The 21,436-nt window shown below is 51.4% G+C and overlaps 1 protein-coding gene across 1 annotated transcript; it reads right to left on the minus strand.

Moving 5' to 3' along the window:
• Positions 1 to 1,159: 1,159 nt before the first annotated feature.
• On the minus strand, positions 1,160 to 20,016 carry BCL6 (BCL6 transcription repressor). Its single transcript, XM_080349625.1, has 10 exons — positions 19,986 to 20,016; positions 11,305 to 11,343; positions 10,094 to 10,261; positions 8,784 to 9,005; positions 7,662 to 8,645; positions 6,866 to 7,047; positions 5,606 to 5,773; positions 4,057 to 4,187; positions 3,517 to 3,654; positions 1,160 to 2,576 (listed from the first exon to the last, which is right to left on the minus strand). Exons 3-10 carry the CDS (start codon positions 10,252 to 10,254, stop codon positions 2,433 to 2,435), a joined length of 2,130 nt encoding a protein of 709 aa, XP_080205751.1. The 5' UTR covers positions 10,255 to 10,261; positions 11,305 to 11,343; positions 19,986 to 20,016; the 3' UTR covers positions 1,160 to 2,432.
• Between the last annotated feature and the right edge of the window lie 1,420 nt (positions 20,017 to 21,436).

A 21,436-nucleotide genomic window follows, 5' to 3' on the forward strand; every position in this document is an offset into this window, starting at 1 on the left:
CAGCAGATCTGGTCTGCTGGGAGATAAGCCAGAGGAGCTGGGGGTCCTGCAAAGCCGCACTGCAAATTGCCCCCTGTGCCCCCACCCCTTCTTGGCATTTCACTCCCACGTAGGGCTGCTTTTGTTGTCTCATGTCTGTCTCCGTCCCAGGGTGTGTTGAAAAGCCCATCCTCTCTTCACCTGCAGCTCCCCCTTACTGCAGCCCCTCCTGACCGTGCAAACTGCCAGGCTCTTCCCTCCCAGCTGGTGTTTCCAAGTCATCCCATTGTGAATCACACCCCCCCAATCAAGCCGTGTTCCAAAATTATCTGTGAATTAACTAAACTAAAAACAAAACAAGCCCTGTGCAGCTCAGACCCCATCCTGGCCCATGCAGCAGCGCTGGTTGCAGCCAGTCCTGTCAGTGTAACTCAGAGCAGCTTTTTGCATGAGGCTCTTTGATTTTCTGCAGCTAGTGAGTCCTCACCACCAAAGAGCTGCTGGGTTGCCTGCATAAGAGCACAAGGCACTGGAATGTACCCCAGGCATCCTCACTGCCCAAGGGCCTTGTCACCCTATGGCTTCACCCTCCCACCTCTGCACAGCCATCCAAATGGACCAAGGTGTCTCCTCTCCCTGCTAGGGGGGAGCAGGGGGATTCCCTCAAGCTGGGCTTTCTCTGCTGTGGCTGGCAGCCAGAGTGCAATGGCTGGAAGCCCAGAGATGATATTGGCCAGTGAGTTCCTGGAGGGGGTTACAGACCTGGTTCCACCAAACCATTGCACAAGGCAGCTGAACCAGCAGCTCCCTGCCCCAGGTGCTGGGAAGCAAGAGGAGCAGCAGGCGGCCTTCTTCCCCGAGCAAGTCTGGCAATGGCATCGGTTTCCAGGAAATATAAATAACTACCCGGCCATCTGGAACCAGCCCTGGGCTGGTCAGCAAAAGGTCTCTCCCAGGCTCTGCCCTATTTCTTCCAGCTACTTGATGCGAATGCAGACAGCACCAAGGAGGTGACACAGCAGGACAGTCCCCGCCAGGATGCAGAGCAGCAAGCCCGAGTCTTGCTCTGACCTCATCCCAGAGACAATCTTCACTCAACCCTGGAAAAGGCCACATCAGCCAGCCCTGCCTGCCACGCAAGGGATGCACCAAACCCAGAGCTGCACTGGGGCTGGGGATGCTCAGCCCCTTCCCCAAGCACTGACTGGCCTTCAAGGTGCTTAAGGAGAAGGACAGGCAAGAACAGACCCCTCACTCCATCATACTTCACTTTTCTTCATTTTATTCTTTTATTTGTACAGCTATATTTTACAGAACGCGTTAATGCAGTTTAGACACAGCCCAAACCCTGTCTCCCGAGATTGTTTATAACACAAGCATGTAAAATAAGACGAAAAAAAAAATAAAAACAAAACACAAAGAACCAAAAACCAACCAAAAACAAAAAAATAAAACATTTCCCAATAGAGTTCCACCAAAACTCCTTTTGCAACATCAGGCTGTACCTTGAAGAAACTGAGCTCAATATAGTCCATACATTGAAAACTTCCATTGAAAAGAAAGGCACCGTGCGAAAACACATTTTACATATATACAGACTGAGAACTAGAACAAAAAAAAAAAATTACACTTTATTATTATTTTAAATTCCTTCTGCAGCTTTGTTGGTTTAATACACACTTTTTTGTAAATTGTAAACCTTCACTTGCAAAAAAATACAAATACACTGATGCATTTAGACAAAATATTTTCTTACTTGTACAGATGCAATACTTTAAAATATCTTGTTAAGTGCTCTATCATAATAAAGATTCTCAGAGTGGCTTCTGCCTGCAGAGTCCAACTGAGCCTTTAATGCATTTTATATATTTTTAATATAGCTTTTTTTAAAGGTCTATATATATTTATTTTATATATATATTTATATATTTATATCTATATATATTTACAACTCTGCCATAGATTCCTTCACCTTTGGTTAAAAAAGTTAAAGCCCTCTCTTTAATAGCATACTTTCTCTTTAAAAGAACACACATTTTGCATACAAAAGAAAAAAATCTGTTCCCATAAATCAACATTACATTCCTCATCTTCAAACGGCAAAGGCTGTGAAGGTCAGACTCCAGAGTTTATCAACACTCCACTGCACAGACATTTAAAATGACTATTTTTATGTTTTATATACAGTAAGATCTGAATAATTTTCTTTTCTCTTTTCATTTCACATAACTGGGAAAAATAAAACCCGTGTATTTGCAATTTTTAATTTGTAATGTTTTTCCACCTATCTGCACTATGGGTTTAGAGGCACTCCATCATGTGATGAATTTTTTTCTTTCCTTTTTTTTTTTTACCTTTTTTTTAAATCACTTTTTCCTTTAAAGTGTTGCAAGTATCCTTTGGACAGCTGCTCCCTCTCCCAAGTCGACCTCCTCCTGGGAAACCCTCTGCCCTCAGCAGGCCTTGGGGAGCTCCGGAGGCACCTCGCTCGCCGAGATGCGGTACTGCACCTTGGTGTTGGTGATGGCCCCGTGCTTCTGCCGCAGGTGAAGCCGCAGCTGGCTCTTGTGGCGGAAATGCAGGTTGCACTTCTCACACTGCGGGGCAAGAGGCAGAAGCCGAGGGTGTTAAACGTGACGAGAGGGAACACATCTGTCCCTTCGCGGCAGAGGTCCCCACATCTAGCAACCCATTGTACAGGTGGATGGAGGATGGTGAGGACGCGGTGGGGAAGCTGAAGCAATACCCAGGGCCCCTAAACTGCCTTTCTTTGAGCCATTAAACCTTGTTCCCATGTCCTGTTGCTGTCCCCACAGCATGGACACCTCTCCTGGGGTCAGAAACCCCATCGCAGGCTCTCAGCAGCACATTTGGGTTTGTGGGATGCACAAAAGGCGAGGTCCATTAGGAGGGGACGTTGGCTCTGATGGATCTACGCCAAGCTCCTTATCTAGATGCTCAAACCAGCTACAGGGCTATTTTGGGAGCTGCTTTTGATCCCTGTCAAGCCAGACAGTTGCACAGGGATGTTTGGTTGATAACCCCTGCTCTGATTCCTTCTCTAGCGGATGGGGAAAGCCAGAAATCCTTGGAAAAGAGCTGGGAGCCCCCAGGGCTGCAGCAAGGTAGGGGAGGCTGCTCGGCACAGGTGTCACCAGCACGGGGGACCCCAGGCTGTCCACTCCTTTCCTCCATCCCCGCACACTGTAATTTAAGCCACAGCTATTTGGAGAAGTGTGACCTTCTTCCAGATGGGGCGGAAGAAGAGCAGCTAAGATGTGCCCACGTCAGTGTTTCCAGCACAGCTGCACATGACTTAATACCCCATTTGCATCGGCTAATGCATGAGATGGGGACAGGGCACAAGGAACAGAGACATGACCTTGGCATGCATTCCCACGAGGCCGGCAAATAGCACTGGGGTGCTGCAGCTAGCCTATGTAAATGCTCTGGTGTCTTCCCAGCCCCCCCAGGTTTGGCAGCATCCTCTGGTAGCCCCTGCTGAGAATACTCCCAAAAAGAAGCAGGGTCACTCACATGATACGGTTTCTCTCCTGTGTGGATTCGAAGGTGACTTTTGAGGGTCTGCAGGTGCCGGAAGCGTGTGCCGCAGATCTCGCAGGGGTACGGCTTCTCCCCAGTGTGAATGAGCACGTGAGCACGGAGATGGGCCACCTAGAGAGAGCAGCTCTGCATGAGGACAACCCCAGGGATGAGGGCACCCCACTGGGAGCAAGAGCATCCCACCAGGAGCAGGGTTCTGCCTATCCATCTTTTTTTTGTATGGGGTTCTATCTGGGAGTCTGGGCCACATGGGTCTGAAGTCAGATAAGTTCAATACTGAACAGCAAATGGAGGAGAGGAGCTAAATCCAGCAATCAGGCTTCCTGCTAAGCCGAACTAGCTGACACAGACCTTAAGGCCCCTCTTTATCCCATAACACCACAGAAGAGCTGCCCAAGGCAGCGAGCATGGCCCATCAGCCTCCTCCTTGCCATGAAGCGTCACTGGTCTCTGGCAGGAGATCCAGCCGTGTCCCCCTCCCCAGGCACTGAGGGTCCCAGAGGACACACACACCTGGACAAATCTGGCCCCGCAGGTCTCGCACTTGTAGGGTTTCTCTCCGGAGTGGATGCGCGTGTGGGTTTTCAGGTTGGCTGGCCGGTTGAACTGCGCCCCGCAGATGTTGCAGCGGTACGGCTTTTCTCCTGCAGAGCACAAAAGAAAGGGTAAGGGATTAAGTACAGGTGTGCTCAGCCCCCACGATCCATGGTGCCCCCCAAAGTTACTTCCCCTCAGGTGTCAGACCCCTGACAAGAAGCATTAGCCATGACTCCTGTCCCTTTTGGTGATGGCTGTGGACAAGCAGCATCAGTGAGGACAGCCTGGGGTGTCCCCAGAGCAGGGTGAGCTCAGGAGGTACTTGGCCACCACAGGTACCTTTTCTTTTTTGGGTTGGGAGCTGCAGCCTTCAGTGCAAGAGAGATAGTCAGACAGCTCTGCCAGTGAGGATTAATGGCATTGCTCCTCCTGGCCCTGTGACAGTGGCTGGCACCCTCCATTTCCCTACAGCCATAGTGTGAGCCATGCACGGCCACCTGGCTCCCCCTGGGCTCCTCATGGTCCCCAGCACATCCTGCCTTGGCTGTTTGTCACCTCTTTAGAGGAGTGAGAAGAGCTGGTAGAGTAGGAAGCCAAGGCATGCCCAGCAACCTGGCTCTCAAGTCATTATACAGTTACAATCACCACTGCCAGTCCCAGGTGACTTTCTCATGGTGATGGGGGAGCTGCAGAAAGGTCTGAACTCCTTTCTTTAGGATGGCTGAAGACAGGCTCAAAGGGGAGTGGGAAACAGCCATCATGTACCCCTGCCTTTTTCTTTTGTTTCCAGGCTTCAATCCTAGACATCTCTGAACCTTGCCCTGGCACTTCTTATTCACCTGCAGAGCCCTCCTGGAGCTCAGCTGAGGCTGCTGGATTTGATGCCCAACACAGTGCAGCAGCACTGAGTCATTAGTACCAGCTTCCCCTCCCCAGCCAATGAATTGGTTGTTGACATGTTCAACATTAAAGCAAGCATGAAAATAAAAATCCCAGGTTTGTCAGCAAATGACTAAACCCTTAATATCCCCTTCCTTTCTCAGCTTTCATTGTGCTGAATCACAGAATCCATCTGTTCATGAATTTTCCTGTCAGCAGTTTCTGCCAAGCTAGGTATGATCTGGATTTCTAGGATGGAAGGGAAAAAAAAACATCCCAGACTTTCCCGTAAGTGTTCTTTTCATTTTTTAAGTCTACCACAAAGTAACCTGGAGGTCATGCATCTGCTCCCTCCCATGCATTTCGCAAGACACCTTTAGCAACAGTGGTGTCCAGCACTTTAGAGCAAAGGAGCTTGAGCTCCATCCCTGCTGCAAGGCCAGGCAGCATCTCACCCGTTCCCAGGTTTGACGCTCTGCCCAGGGGCTCTCTGGAAGCACCAAGAAAAGCACCTTGTTCAACGCACTGGGGACAACTTGTGACACAGAGCACGGGATACTGCACCTGGGACCAACCCAGTCAAACACCCGCATGCCCAGCAACTCACAGCCTCCCCAGTAAGCTGTGTCTGTGGCCAATACTGTACCTGTGTGGACAGTTTTGTGGCTGGCGAGGTTCCCCTTGTAGCGGAAGGAGGCCTGGCAGCGGTCACACTTGTAGGGCTTGTCACTGTGGACTTGCAAAGAGTGTCTCTTGAGAGAGGCCTCCTCGGAGAACCGGCAGTCGCACTCATTGCAGAAGAAGGCTCCGTTCTCTGGAGGGGCAGAGAGGAGATCAATGAGATGGGCAATATGTGGGCCAGCTCCTCGATGGGCCAAGGGATAGGTTTGGGATGGTGGAGAGGGACAGCCAGAGCAAGTGTTGGAACAAGACACCAAGTGCTAACGTTTGCAGTCTGCAGTGCTTGCACTGTGCTATTACCTACTGATATCCTTGTGCACGCAGCAACAATATGCTGGTTTGAGAGAGCAAAGGCATCACAAGCCATCTCTTCCTCAGTGTGACAAAAGTTGCTTCCAAGAAGCCAGCATCTCATCTGGACGTCTTTCAGAGACATCCACAAAGGCACCCAAGTTATCAGGCATCCTCTGAAGGACGGCTGCTCAGCTCTGGAGCAACTCCAGCACCTTTTGAGGTCTTAAACTTTCACATGTATACAGATGGCTTCCTTGAGCATGGGAAGACCATTATCATCTCAAGCATAGGGCAGACTGAGGGTGCCTAACTCCTAAATGCTGTATGTAGCTTTGAGCATCACCACAGCGGGGATCCCTCTGTGGATCTCTTCCCACACCACAAGTGACCGTTCTGCATTCCCCCTCCCCGAGCTACAAGCAGATGGGTGCACAGGCACTTGTCTCTGGTCTTGTGGAGTTTTGCAACCAGGTTGCAAGCCTCATTATCTGCATTTCTACAGATGCGCACATTGGGCTCCCTGATAATGAAGATATCATGACGGATGCATGAGGCACACCATCTTGCCCAATCCCCATTAGGGTCATTACATCTGCCAAGCTTGTTCTCCTGTGGTTCAGGTGGGGTGGGGTGCACTTTGTTTCCTGTCCTTAGCTGCCAAGTTTGCAGCAGATGACACCCTGCACAAGGCATCTGGACAGTGCTAGGGAAGGGCAGGAACGAAGCAATTCCCATGTGTGTGTCCCTCACATGTATGCACACAGCTGGTCAGCCAGTTAAGAGAAGACTCTAAAGCACCTTGAGATCCACCAGCATCAGGGACAGGTCTGACCGCCCATTTGGACACAGGATACCAGCTGGACTGGTCCCCAGACTGCACAGCCCCCTTGTCTGCTGGTCAAAAAATGCCGACCAGGGATGCAAGACTCACCGCAGCTGGAGTCAGAGTATTCAGACTGGGTTTCTCCCATCTCCTCTCCAAAGTTTGAGCCAGAGGTATGAAGGCACATCTCAGCATGTTGTGGGGACTGGCAGCCACAGGAGCTGCACTTCGACGAATGTATGTACAGCGGGGACTGCCCTTCGCTGCTCCGAGGGGACCCATCCCGGGACCTGTGGAAGGACAGCAACGTACACAGCTGTGAGAAGGCTCTTGCTGTGCTTGACCTACTGGGCCCTTGTCTGCACCCTTCCAGACATGAGGGACAGTCATGTTTTATGGGGACACTTCTGTGGTGAGACACACAGCACAGGCCTGATCAACAACAGGTCTGTGAACCTCAATCCTTCAGGTGCCCATCACCAAATGACCTCAAAGCTCTCTAGGAACATCCAGGTCCAGAGGATAGCATACTGTTCCCTGGTAGTTTGGCCACCCCAACACTTCGAGCCAACAAAAGCTTGAGGCACAGGGAGTCTGGTGAAAACCAGGTTGGGCACATCCAGGCTCCAGAAACCATCCAGAGCTGCTCAAGTGAGCCAGGGATTCCTGACTCGGTGTTCCTAATTCCATCACCAGGCCAGGCTGGCATCAGTATGGTGGGGATGGCTGGCACCCAGCTGATGTCACTGGCAGTTCTCCACCAAATGCAAAGGTTTAAACCGGTTCACAACTGGAATCCCCAGCTCAATGCTACACCTATTTTGCACACTTGAAAACCCTCACTGACAATGCAAGGAGTCCTGTTGCTCTTGGGAAGGGTGTGGGGAGTGGGAAATCTTCTCACCTGTTAACTATATTGTTGAGTCTGCTGGCTTGTGGGATAGTAGAGTCTTCTCCATTCACGCTCATCTTGGTGGGGGATTGCACATTGAGATGCTCCGGCTCCATGGACTGCTGGCAAGTGGACATGGGCATGTAGGTGCGAGGAGAGAGGGTTCCCATCTCATTCTGGTCAGTGCTGTCTTGCTTGGTGCTCTGATTCAGAGAGTTGAGGACAATGAACTTGTACTTCTTCCAGTTGCAGGCTTTGGGGTCTGTGGGGCTCTTGGTGAAGAGGGAGCTGGAGCTCTGACTGATACGGGCATTCTTGCTACTGCTGGACTCGGTTGGTGAGTTGGGCTGACAGTCTGACTTCTGGGGGCTCTGGGGACTGATGAGACCCTTGCGGTCCAGGGGGGTATTGGTGGGTTCAAAATGCTGGCTGATCTCATCCTCCGAAGAGGTCCGCTCCTCCTCTTTGGCCACTTTGTCGCAAGAGAAGTAATGATTGTTCCGGATTGAAGGGACAACAGGTTTGGGGCCAGAGGCTACGCTGTAGTGCATATCGCTCCTGGCTTCTTCAGCAGCACCTTCTTTCGGAGCATAGATGGTAGCATGGCACATGTTGGCCGAGATGTCAGTTATGGTTCTCATATACTCGGTGGGGATTGTCCTGGAGCTGTCACATGGAGGGATCCTCTCCTTGGGGAAGGCACCTGCCCTTGAGAGTTCAGAGAGAGGCATCCTCATCTCCCGCGACTCATCATCCACAAGGTAGCTATTTAGAGGGAGAGGGCTGTATCCATGGTAGGAAATGGGTGATCCAGACAAACTATTGATCAAACCAGGTGCAAAGGCCCTCCCATTGCAGAGGGACCCATTTTGGAGAGGCATGCCGTTCTCCAGGACATCTCTGCTCCGATAAGCCATCACCTCTGGATGGCTCAGCATCCGTCCAGCCAAAAACTCTTCCCTTGCGGTCTTCACAGCAGACACCATCTCCGCCTCACTGCAATCAGGCAAAAAAGAGCGAGACACAGTCATTTTCAGCCCACAAGGATAAGTTTGAAGATACTTTGACAATTTTCCACCCCTCCCGCCCAAAACCACCATCCCAGGCTCTCCCAAGTTCACTCACAGCGCTCACCTAGACTTGACAAACCTTCGGCAGGTATCAACCACATGTTCCATCTGCAGGTACAGTGCTGTGGCCATCACAGCCATGATATTGTTCTCCCTCAAGTTCAGGCGGGACGTATACATGAAGTCCAAGAGGATGCAAAATCCCTCAGGGTTTATTTCGGGGTCCAGGTTGATAACATTCAAGTTGCACTTGAGCTGGTCAGTGAAGATGCTGTAGAAGAGGCCACTACAGAGAGGAGACAGGAAAGAGGACAAGTGTTATAATGATGCAGAAGAAGAAAGGAGAATTTGTCTGACATCCCTTAGCACAGAGGGGTTCATGAACGGGAAGGGAGGAGGAGGCAATTATGGAATTCCCTGAGCTTCCCACTTATTATCAAGCTTGGTTTCTCAGCTTAGTAAGCATCTTCTGTGCTGCACTTTTCTCCAACTGGAACAGCCTGCTTTTAGATCTCACCTGCTCAACAACTCCCCACTGCCTCCATTTAGAAATTCCCTTTTTTGTTGTTGTTGTTCTTACTGCCACCCCCTTCCCACTGTGACTCATTTCTTTCAGAAGCATCTCTCAGGGTATCCACGCTCACTCTTTCACCAGAAAACAAACAAACAAACAGAAGCCTAACAAAACACAACATGGAAATGTTGGCAAAACATTTTTCAGATGTCTTAATAGTCAAAGACTGCCTTTTTCAAATCTTTATACCTTGTCAGCAGGAGACCCCAGAAGGCATCTGCTGTAATTCAACTGGGCAATGGTGGGATGTTAATTAGCATTCACTAGGAAGCAATTCCAGCAATCCTAGGAGCTGGAAAGGGATTTCAGACCTCATCATGCTTAGAAAAAAAAAGTAAAAATCAAATGTGGGTGCAGCCAGCAGCCAGGGAGGAACAGCTCTAAAAATAGCAGGAGTAGGGGACACTGTGGTCACAGAGGACTCATTCACCAAAGAGAGCATTCAGCCCTCCCTCCTCTCTCCTGTCTCATCCTGTCCCTGCCTGTAAGAGCATTTGTGCTTTGCCTTCAGGGATGTTCCCCAAGTCCTCCTTGCCCTCCTGTTTGTCTCCGTGCGCTGCAGGTTGGCAGACTCGGGCATGCAAGGAGCAGAGGTGTGGGAATCACGCTGGAGGCTACATGTCTCAGCTCTAATCCCACTGCAGGTACAAATGTTTTGGCAGCCCCTTTCAATTCTGCTTCTCTGCCTCTGTTTCCCCACCTGTAAACCACACGAGCTGCCCTGGGGCTGCAGCAGTGTTGCTGGTGGCCAAAGGCAGAGGAAACAGGGAAAGGAAACACAAAGGAGACACTGCTCTCACCTGCAGGCCATCAAGACTGTTTTGTGGGCTCTGAACTGCTCCCGGTTCACGACAATGATGACATCGGTCAAGATATCCCGGCTTCTAAGGCGGTTGAGATTGAGGAGGACATCGCTCGCGTGGCGAGTGAACTGGATGCAGCTGTCTGCCGGCGAGGCCATCTTGAGTCTGCTCGGAACAGAAGCGGGAGGAGGATGGGAATGGAGAAGCAGCCAGTCAAATACCCTAAACCCAGCAAACGGACAGCTGCTGCTGTGGGATGTGCTCAGATGGCCAACTGCCTCTGCTAGGGACAGCACCAGCCCCTCAGTCCCAAGGCAAACAGCCTTGTGCCACATCAAGTGTTTGCCAGGTTGCCCAGTGAGGTCTCTAGGCCAACAGCGAGACCTGGCATGTCTCAGTCCCACCCAGCCAGCTGGTGAGTGAAGGCAACCAGACCCTCTTGAGGGTTAGCTAACCAGCTTCTCTTCCTCCCTGTCTTGCTCGTGGTGGCTCCACCCCAGCCCACTCCTCCCACCACCACTGCTCCTTGGGTTCATCTCCATGAAGCTCCCAACACAGCCTCCAGATCTTCCTCAGGAGCCATCCCCCTCACCTGTCTGCTGGCTGGCTGCAAATCCAGCCTGGGAATCAAAAAAAACCTTAAAAGTCCCAACTGAAGCTGTGGGATTTCAACATCTGGAAAATCCAGCCCACAGTGGAGCACCAACCCTCACCCACCTTCCTGCTCCTGAGTTATAGCCACTCTGGAGAAGACCTGTCCACAGTTTCCCAATGAACTGGTGGTGGCAATGATGAGCAGAACTCATCTAACCTGCTGGGCTGCTACCCACACTGCAGCCCAGTCTCTCCCAGTAAGCAAGGTTTGGCTTAGTAGAGGAACATGAAGCCTTCCCCCAATAGAGTACCCGCGGACCTATCTCAGAGTTGTCCTCCCCACCAGCACCCAGGAGAGCCTCCATCTTCCCGCGCCTGAAGTTTGGGCTGGAATGTGCATCTTCAGTGTCAAATTCCTCCATGATCATCCCCCTCCCACAACCCGCAACTCCTCCTCCTTCACCAGCAGCATATGAACGTACAGTATTTTCTACAGAGCAGCTGCTCTCCTGAAAACAAATTCCAGCTGGGTCTAATGAAACATTTCATTCAACACGGTAAAGGAAAGGGGTGGGGGGATTAGAAGGGGAAGGACAAAATTTAAATTTACATACCCAATGCCTCAATTCACAGTCCAAAAGTTTCTTTCAAACCTACAAATAAAGCACAAGAAAATAAATGCCACATTAGCTGGTAATTATGCATTGGCCATGGCAGGACACAAGCCTGCTGTTTCGCTCGAGTATCAGCTGGATAAAAGCTAGAGATAACAAACCTTCTACTCTACAGTAAGGTTAACATTTGTTTCTTCCGGTACAGTACGTTCCTATCACAACCACAGGCTTTGAGAATCCAATCATAGCTTCTTCCACACCCTCTAGCCCAAACCATGGGCGTATGCCAAGGAGATTTTCATTTCCATGACTCAGGAACTTAAAGGCAGGTGGGGAAGGGAAGTCAAGCGAGAATTTTCTCACCATTTCTTTCAGAGATAACTCTTGCCCTGCCAAGATCTAATTCCCAGCCAGTGCCACATCCAAGACCAATACCATCTTCCCAGCACCTTGTTAATAGGTATGACTTACACACAAACATCTGCTGTCACTCTGCTCAGAAACCTAGAAAGAGCCTGAATCCAGTCCTCCAAAACAGCTACTGCTCTTCTCGGAATACCCACACGCTCCAGCCACCAGTGAAAACACCCTGGGACAGTACTAATGAACAAGCTTGGGAGGATATGGGAGTCAAGTACTGAGGTGACTTGGCGAGGATCGCAGAGGAAACCAGTGGCAGAAGCAGATGAGGACCCATAACAAATGTCTTCCTCTGGCTGCTGGAAAAGCCTTCCCCAAACCGCAAGCTTTGTCTCCGGCTGCTGGCTTCACGGGTAACGCAGCTGGGGCAGCACGACAAGGAAACCCAGGAATTAACCGACTTCCAGAACTCACACTGTTACTCCCAAATTTACTTAAAACCAACAAAGACAATTGAACTGGCACCAGTGCAGGAAGAAGGTCCTCAGGCAGCTGCCCCAGCAGGGAGCAGCATAACAAATAAGTGAACGAACAAACCCCAAGTCCTTCATCACACTATTTTGAGGACTGACCCCCAAGAAAAGGACAGAGACAGTAAGACTGCCAGCCCTTACAGAGAGCCCATCCAGCCCTGCGAGGACAAGCATCCCTTTCCCTCTCCCCTGTGGGAGATGCACAGATTGGAGTCCAAGCTCCCCTCATGTCCCCAGAGACATTGGGATAGGATGAAGAGGTGAGATTGAAGTTAAGGTACCACATGCAAAACCCAGCAGGGTGTCTTACAGCCCCATTTCAGCCATGAAATGCAAATTTTCAGAGCTGCTCTGAGCCTGGCTAGCTTAAAACTTTACACATATACGCACAAAGTGACTCATTTCCCAAATACTGCAGACTCTGACCTTTCTCTACACGCTCGCTACCACCCGCTCACTACCGTCAAGGGAGTCACGGCACTCTGCAAAAAGCCAGCACGCATCCGTGTGTCCGTACGAGCGGATGTACACATCTGGGGCAGCCGGCTGGCATCCTGACCTCGGCCGTGCTGGCAGACACGCTCTGCAGGACTCCCGGGACTCACCCCAGTGTCACAGACACAGGGAGGCGACCCGTCCATAAACCAGCAAAGTTACCAACCATGAGATGAACTCTGTGCCTGTGAGCATCATGTGAGAAGCTGCTGCTGTTGCCAAATTCCCTTACCCACAGCGAGCCCGCAGCGCTGCCGGGCCAGGGAGACGCCCTGCTCCTCTTCCAGAGCTGGACCCCAGCACAGCCCCCTCTCCATCCTCCCAAATTATCCCTCTTCAGAACAGTGCTGTTGCAACACCCACGGCCACAGGAGTCAGGCAGGTGCATCCCAAGCAGCTCCCAGCTGCAGGATGTGGGCACAAAAAAGGGAAAGGACCTTCCTTCCCCTCACTATGTTGAGCCGGGTTAACCCTGCACCTCCCGGCCTCTGCACAGCACCAGCTCTGCATCCCCTGCATGGGAGGATGCTCCGACCAGAGACCAGCAGATAAGAGGACAGCAACAGAGACCAGTGATGGGAGCAGAGAAGACCACCACAGCTAAGCATGGCTTTCTCCATTCCACCCACTCCAAAGCCCACAAGGCTCCCACAGGCTCAACTGGGGCCAGAGCATCACCCCAAGCCCCCCACGCTCCAGTTTTCCTGCCCCAGTACCTTGCAGGTGTGGGCTCTCCGGCAGCGCTCAGGGCTGCACATCCCCAGGGCTCACAGTGCCCGGAGAGGAAGTTCTGGGCCAGGCACAGGACACATTTTGGGGGTAGCCGCTTGGGACTGTCACTGCTGCTGCCTTCCAGGAAGGCGATGGGTCTGCCCCAGTGGTTCAGGGAACGGCCCTTTCCTGACAGCACCTCCCTGCGAAAACTCATTCCTGGAAGGGAGCCCAGGGCTGGCTCTGCCCTCCCTGCACCCAGTTCAGCGAGCATGGGGAGAGTTCACCTGCATATGGGGGAACCCCTCTCAGCTCCACGCCATGCACATGGAAGACCCTCACAGCTCCCCCAGCCCACAGCAGAAGGGAGATCCAGGCACTTGCCCCCCCACTCCTCCATCCATCTTTTTTGCCATGCACAGGGAAACTCCTCCATCCATTCAAGGAGTACCTCTCCATCCATCTTCCTCCCAACTTATGCACAGCAGGAGACCCCTCCCTGCCCTACCCTTATTCGCATGGGGGATACCCCCTTGTCTTTGCCCCTCTTTCACCTCCAAATACATAGTCTGGAAGAGGAGTCCCAATTACTTCCCCTCCCTGGGTCCCAGTCTCCTACCCCTTCAGAGCCTGCAGCGCCGCCTCCCTCACATCACCCCGGAGGGGTGGTTGGGTGAAGAAGTCTCCCTTCCCCACAGCCTCATGCCACACACCGCCCTGAAACTGCCCGCCCAGGGGAAGCTCCATGTTGCCACCCCCTCTTTCTCTGCAGTACCAGCAGCCTGAATGGTCCCAGCCCCTTGGAACACCCTCCTCTGCCTGCCAGGGCACCCTGCCAGCTGCTCATCCACCCAGCCAAGGGACATCTGGTTTCTCCTGAACAGAGGGACAACCAAGAGAATGGGGTGGTGTGGGGGGCACCCTTGGGCAGAGTGATTGGTGCCACAAGCCACCGTGAAGAGGATGCTCTTGGCTGGGGGTATGCAAGTGCACAGCTCAGCTTTCCTGGTGTCATGCAATCAGGGAGCGCTAAGCGTCCTTTAGCTGTCACAGCATAGTTTTATTAATTTAGTAGCTTCTGGTTGGCGTCTAGGCCAAAACGTGGCTGGGTTAATAATAACCCAAGGAGAGACCAAGAGAAGTCCTAGTGCACGGTGTCAGCACAGATCAAAAGCAGCATCACTAGTGCAAGTCCTGTCGTTTTTTTCCATCGTACCCTTCTGTGAGCGGATTGCGCTCGTTCTATCGAGCGGTCTCTGCTAACTTTCAATCTGATCCAATTTCCTGCCAGCAAACAAATGTTTCTAGGAAATGCAATACATTATCTGGATGGGTTTATTATCAGCATTTGGAACCAGGAAAACTGCATATTTTCTTGAGCGCTGCAGGGAACTTTATAGTTTGTACTTCAAAAGAGGGTTTAAAAGGATTGCCCTTGAAAGCTGGCCCGGCTCAAGTCTCCACATTGTTTTGGTCTTTGCAGAAGAAAACACAGAGGAGGGGGGAAGCACACGAAAACTGCTGCCAATGTTTTCCACTAAAGAGGACTCCCCTGCCCTTCACGGAGCCAAACTCTGACTGCGAGGCAGCACACGTCCTTGGGGAGCAAGGAGTCAAGCCTTCTTCAGCATTTCAAGCGACCCCAAGCAATTTGGCACATTAATTTTTCAAGGGAAGGCAGGAACCGCGTCCCAGCTGAAGTCACGGGAGCTGCTGCAGGGAGCAAGGGATCGACACTGTGCCCTGCCAGCACCGAGCCTTGCACTGGGGTGCCGACCCGATGGCAGGGTGCAGGCAGAGCTGGGCACCCCCAGCAGCTGAGCTAGGTCCCTGGCGCAGGTAGGCTCAGAGGAGGTGACACATCATCCCCACCCTGTACCGAGCTGGTAAATCATCAGTTGGCATCAGCTCTCCCCTCCCCGTCTCCATCTTCCTGGGACTGACGGTTGGCACAGCTCATTTTGGCAGCAAGAAACTGCTTGGGCATCCCACCTGGATGGGACAAGACATGTATGCAGCTTGGGATCCCTTGGCCAAGGGAGAGGCACCCCCTCACCCCTATTTAACCAAACAGATTTAAGGAGACACATTTCAGAGGGTGCCTGGTCCTACAGGACACATTCTTCAAGACGCACTGTACTGCAGTGTGCTAGTCCCAAGCTGTCCCCTTCGTAAACAGAGATCCCACGTTCCTCATGGGTACCTGGCATGCAGCCCAAAGGCAGAGCACTGACCAGGAGAAAGAGGGGGAAGAAAACAATATAGCCCCCAAATTTCTGCTTTCTCCCAATGCTCTTCGTTCTCCCTGCATTTTAGATGTGAAGCTCCACTGAGATTGGTGGGGTTTTAAAGTTCTGAAGACTACATGCATGCTCTGATGTCGGGGTCTGTGTCTTTTTGGTTGCCAGCGTCCTGCAGCAATGGGAACACACAAGATCTAGCGTGGATTTAAAAAACAAAGTGCAGGGAGGACTACATTTGCAGTCTAAATTTGCAGTCTGAAGTAGTTTACTGGTCAGATGCTGACTTTTGGATACGCATCTAACCAAACTGCAAACTGTGAACTCCTGAGGTTTGCCAATGCCTGCTGTAAACATGGAAACCAAGTGTCACTTTTTGCCAAACAGAAGAATGGTTTAAAAATAGATCTAGAAAAGAATACAGGCACTCAGCATACAGGGCTCCCGTTTATAGACTCCCTTGCTACTATAAAATGGAACAAGAGGTTATGAGCATGCAGGCGACTTTCCACCAAATTTAGATTTTACAAACTTCTCAGAAACCTGAAAACAACATTTCAGGCTCTGACTGAACCAGTAAGAGCTCTCTGTGTGGAGTCTGCAGCCCAAATATTACAACATATGGACTAAAACATGCGTGAAACAGTTCTTCAACCTCAGCAACATAAATATGTGAAGGTACATAAGCTGCAAACTGAGAAATGCACCTACTGGTTAGAGCTTCATGTTGCTCACTAATAGACTGTGTAACAAGATTATCTTTTAAATGGAGTATTCATATAAAATGAGGACACCCAAGCCCTGCTCTTAAAACACAGGACTGCCTTACAGAGTGTTACCACTTGTATTTGTAATGAGTTTTTTGAGGACAACATCAGTATTTACAAAACAAACAAACAAAAACTCTGAACCCACGCACCATTCCTACAAATTAATGTCAGTCTGCTGCCTTCGGGGGCTGAAAACTTCCCCTACCCCTCCCCGGGGAAAAAAATAGGGAAAAAAAAGACAAAAAGGAAAGAAAAATCATGGCTTTACAATACATCCTAAATTAGGCAGAAATTCAAGGGCAGATTAACACCACAACTCGGAAAGATTTTCACATGTGATTTCATGACCAGACCCGGAGAGAACTTCATATGGAAATGTCAGTGACTTTAATAAGCATTCGGTTGTTTCCAATTAGGCTCCTTAAGTAAGTTCAGTGGCATCCAGAGTTTCCTCTGCCACCTTCCTCCGAGCTGGCAAGCACCATTTCTTTCTTTTTTTAACGAGCAGTTAATAAACACGTTCCCACTCTCCCGAGGCTCCGGCAGCCCCTGCCCTGGCCGGGCGGAGCACAACGGTGACACTAGATGGCACCAGTCAGCTTTGCTGCAGGAGCACTTTTTCCCCTTGGAAAATAAAACACCCCAACCAAACCTGGAAAACATATAATTTTGCCGATGTAATTCTGTTGCTCTTAAAACGCGTCTGAGTAACATTATTTTTATGAGCTTTTCCAGCCTTGTTTTGAAAAACTTAATGTTTCTGCTGGGTTTATTTTTGTCTCAGACTGCAGGCTGAGGTCCTCCCAGAGCTGCAAACAGAGATGTCTAAAAAGTATCATGAAGACTTTTGACTGATTTTTTTTTGGGGGGGGGGGCTGGGGGTGGGGTGGGATTTGTAAGAATCACTTCTCATTCCGACTTCTTCCTTCGCAATAATAACTAACCAGTTAACCTCCACTTCCTCTCCCAGTATTGACTCAGTCAGAACTGAGGAGGATTGGAAATTGAAACTGAAGTGCATCCCAAGAGATCTTTGATCTGTTTTGCCAGTCAAAATTGAATGCTTGGAGATGAAGACTTTTCTTACTGGAACAATGTAATAATCCATTCTTCTGGAAAATTGCTAGATACCCTTTGAATATTTTAATGGCTTGATGATTTGTTTCATGGGGCAAAAATTGCCATCTGTAATGTAAGTATTTAAACCTGACATCCTATCGTTAGCAGGAAGTAACAGAACCTCAGGTTCTGCCCCTCCATACATACATAGAGGTTTTCCCCAAAATATTTTTAAAGCAAATTTTGAACCGTAACACCCCCAAGGACTGCAGGAAGAAGCCTATTTGCTCTTAAAGCACTTATCCTTTAAATCTTTGAAACAATGCGACAAATAATATTTTTTAAAGCATGTAAAACCTCGGGAACGGAATCAATAAGCATCCCTAGATCAAGCGAGGGCCTGATCCCATACCCAGCCCTACTAACACTTCCACTGGTACAGGTACAAATTCGGCCCCAGACAGAGATGTCGGACCAATGTAGCTTTTCTTGCTGAGCCTCATCCATCTGGCCCCAGCCTCCCTTCGCACCGATCCTGCGCCTACTGAAGTCAGTGGAAAAAGCTAACCCGGGCCGGGTTTGTTTTTGTTGTTTTTGACTCAGGATTTTAAGCCCAGATTTGCCTCTTCCCTGGAAATGCAACAGTGGGGTCAAAGGCAGCTTTTTAGGCACATCTGAGAGGCCGCCGCAGATTTTTCTAAACAAACGCCTTGCTTTCTGTTTCCCTCCTTCCCAAGAGGCGATTTCATAACATTTCATACTGTGACTTTGCAAACTAAAGACGGGGGGGCCAGGCGGAGGGCTGGGGGGCGGGGGGGCGGCCGGGAGAGGTCGCTGCCGCCCGACCACGAAAGTTTTCATAACAAAGTTGGGCTTTTTCGGTTTTGTTTTGCTCCTTTTTCTTTTTTTTTTTGAGGGGGTAAAAAAATAATATCTACACACGCTCTAAAACATACAACGACCCCCCCCCAAAAAAAGCCTTTTCCCTTCTCTCACCCGCTTTGGCTTTTTTGGGGGGGAGTCGGAGGGCGGCGGGGGGCGCGGTGCGCGGGCCGGGCGCGGTGCGCGGGGGTTGCGCGGAGGTTGCGCGGCTCTCCGCGCCGCTCGCTCCAGGAATAGCGTGTGGCCGGGGGCCAGCCCCGCGGCTGCCGGCGGCAGATTTACGAGCGCCTGTCGCCGCGCCAAGTCCGCCGCGGTAGTAAACACAGGGGAAGGGCTGCGATGAGGGCACCGGGGGGCTCCCCCCGCACCGCACCCGGGACCCCCATCCCTTGCACGGCTGCGCCCCACTTCCCCCAACGGCCGATCCCCTCTCCTCCCCGTTGTTCTTATTCTTATTATCATTGAGCCCCGCGCGTAGTATCACAGTTGCTCCATACACTTTTTCCCCCCCTTCCCGAGCTTTGCGTTGCGTTTTATTTTCCAGCCGGTAAAATCCCCGGCACACACCGTCGAGGCGAGCGCGGCTCCCGCGGCCGGCAGCCGGCGACGGCCGAGCCTCCCCGCGGGCTCCCCCCTTCCCCGGGCAGGGAAATGCCGCAAGTCTTCTTCATCACCGCCCGCTCCTAGCCCGGGGCTTGACAGATCACGGCACAGCCCCGCCACAGGTTGCAAAACGCACCAGCCGTTTCGCAGTTGCATCGGTGACGGAATAACAACAATAATAATGTATTAATACAATAATCAAAAGAGAAGAGGGGGAGATATAATGACGCGGAAAGGCCGGAGCGGCGGTGCCCAGTGCCGCCGCCAGCCCCGCTCCTCGTCGGCTTTTGTGCGGCGGCGAAACCACAACAGCGACACAACACGCGCACACAGGGGCGAAAAAAAAATAAGAAGGAAGGAAAAGAAAAAAAAAAATGAGGGGGGAAGAAAAATAAGACACCCCGACCGAGGGATCCAGCCATTGGGAACCGACCCCGAGTCACGCAAAACGCCACAAACGCGGCGGCCGCGCTCGCCGCCGTCCTGCGCCCGCCGGGCGGCTGCAGGTGCAGAGCGGAGCCGCCGCTGCCGCCGTCCTCCCCGTCCCCACCCGGCCGTCACGCGTGCGGGAAAGGCAATAATCCCAGATAACCGATAATCCCCGGGAGAGGACGGCGAGGGGAGACTCCCCACGCCCCCCTCCCGCCTCCCCTTATACACGCTCCCAGCGTTAAGACATGCAGGCACCCCTATTTTTCTCGCCTGACAGCGGGGGAAAGAAAGAGGGAAGGGGGGGGATGTGGGGGGGAGTTAAATAAATAAAGCAGAAACAACATTAAAATTTAAGAGATAATAATAATAATAAAAATAAAGGGCTGTCGGGGCACCTGCCGCGGGAAATGGGGGGAAGGACAGAGGGGGGGAGAGAAAAAGGGTAGAAATATATAGAGGCGGCTCCGCGCCAGGCGTCGGAGCGGGGCAGGGAGGGAAAGAGGAGGGAAAAAAAAAATGGAGAGAAAAAAAAAAAAAGAGCGAGTGAGAGAGAATTAAAGGGTAAAATCGGCCGCGGCAATAGAAGCAGCAATCACCTGGTCTCCGGGCTTTCCTAGAAACTCCTTGCATCACCACTTCTAAGAACCCCAGTTCTAAGAATCAACAGAGCCCAATTCTCGGAATTTGAGCTGCAGACTCTACCATTGCGCTAAGCATGGGGAGGGCCACGGACCTCCCCCCGCCGCTCTATTGCCGCTGCCGGCGCCCCCCCGGACCCCGCGCCCCCTCCCGGGCCGCCCCGAACGGGGCGGCCCGGGAGGGGGCGCGGGGTCCGGGGGGGCGCCGGCAGCGGCGGGGGTCCCACCGCCTCACCCTCCCTTCTTCACCCCCCCCCCCATTCCCAGTGGTCGCGCCCGGGCGGTGGGTCACGTGGCGGCGGGTGCTGTGTGTGACGTGGGGGCGCGGCGGGGCAGCGCGCGCGGCCGCGGGGCAGCGCGCGCGGCGCGGAGCGGAGCGGCGCGGAGCGAAGCGGCGGCGACAACAACGACAACAACGACAACGGCGGCGACAAACGGGGGGTCCCTGGGTGGCAACAGCCGGGCGGTGCAAACACACATCCCAACACCCCCCCCCCCTCCTCCTCCCGTCACTCTCCGACAGAGAAAAAGGAAGAGATCTGAAAAAAAACCCCACCAAAACGCGCCTTTTATTTCTTTTTTTTTAATTTTTTAACCTTATTATTTATTTTTGATACTTAATTTGGCGGGGAGAGGGGGGCTCACTTTCGCATTTAAAAAGCAAGCCTCCCCCCTTAAGAAAAAAAAAAACAACCCAGCGAGCAAAGCCAGGATCCTGCTGCATTGCACTGGATTTTTACGTTTTTAACGTTATTTTTCCCTCAATCAGCTTTTTTGTTCAATAATTTTTGCAAACAGCCGCGCTCGGCTCACGGCCTCCAGCGGGATTTACTCTTGGGAGGAAAGAAGCTTTTTCCTTAAAGACCCCCCCATATACCTCCCTTTTTCCTTTTAATCTTTATTTTTTAAATCTTTTATTTCTTTGCTGGGATTCTCCAGACCTGAAAAAAAACAAAACAAACCAAATTATTTCTTCCTCTTTTTTTCTTTTTTCTTTTTAAAATCCGTTTTCTCTTTTCCTTTCCAGGACTCTGGAGTGGTGGGTTAATTCTTTGTAGCTATTATTGTTATTGTTGCAAAATAGCCTGTAAGTCTGTAAATATTCTGCTTCTATGGAAATGTCGAACTGTGCCGGGGATGCTTGATTGTGTTGGCTTTTCTGGAAGGGGTTTAATTTCGGCGCTTTTCGCTTATTACTGGGTAAAGGCCTTTGCTGGGAGGTGTGGGGCGGCAAAGGGAATAATGTAAAGCCTTTGCAATCCATATGTCCGGTGGGTTTTGCTGGGGGGGTGCAGATGGAGGGGACCTGTCACCCCAGCCTTCCCCTGGTCCTGTATGGAAATATATCGCCCTGTATGTAAATCTGTGGAGATTTCTGCCTCTCTGTCCTCCAGCCTTGCGTGTTTATT

This window comes from Nesoenas mayeri (genome assembly GCF_963082525.1).
Source record: "Nesoenas mayeri genome assembly, chromosome: 9".
NCBI classification, from domain to species: domain Eukaryota; kingdom Metazoa; phylum Chordata; class Aves; order Columbiformes; family Columbidae; genus Nesoenas; species Nesoenas mayeri.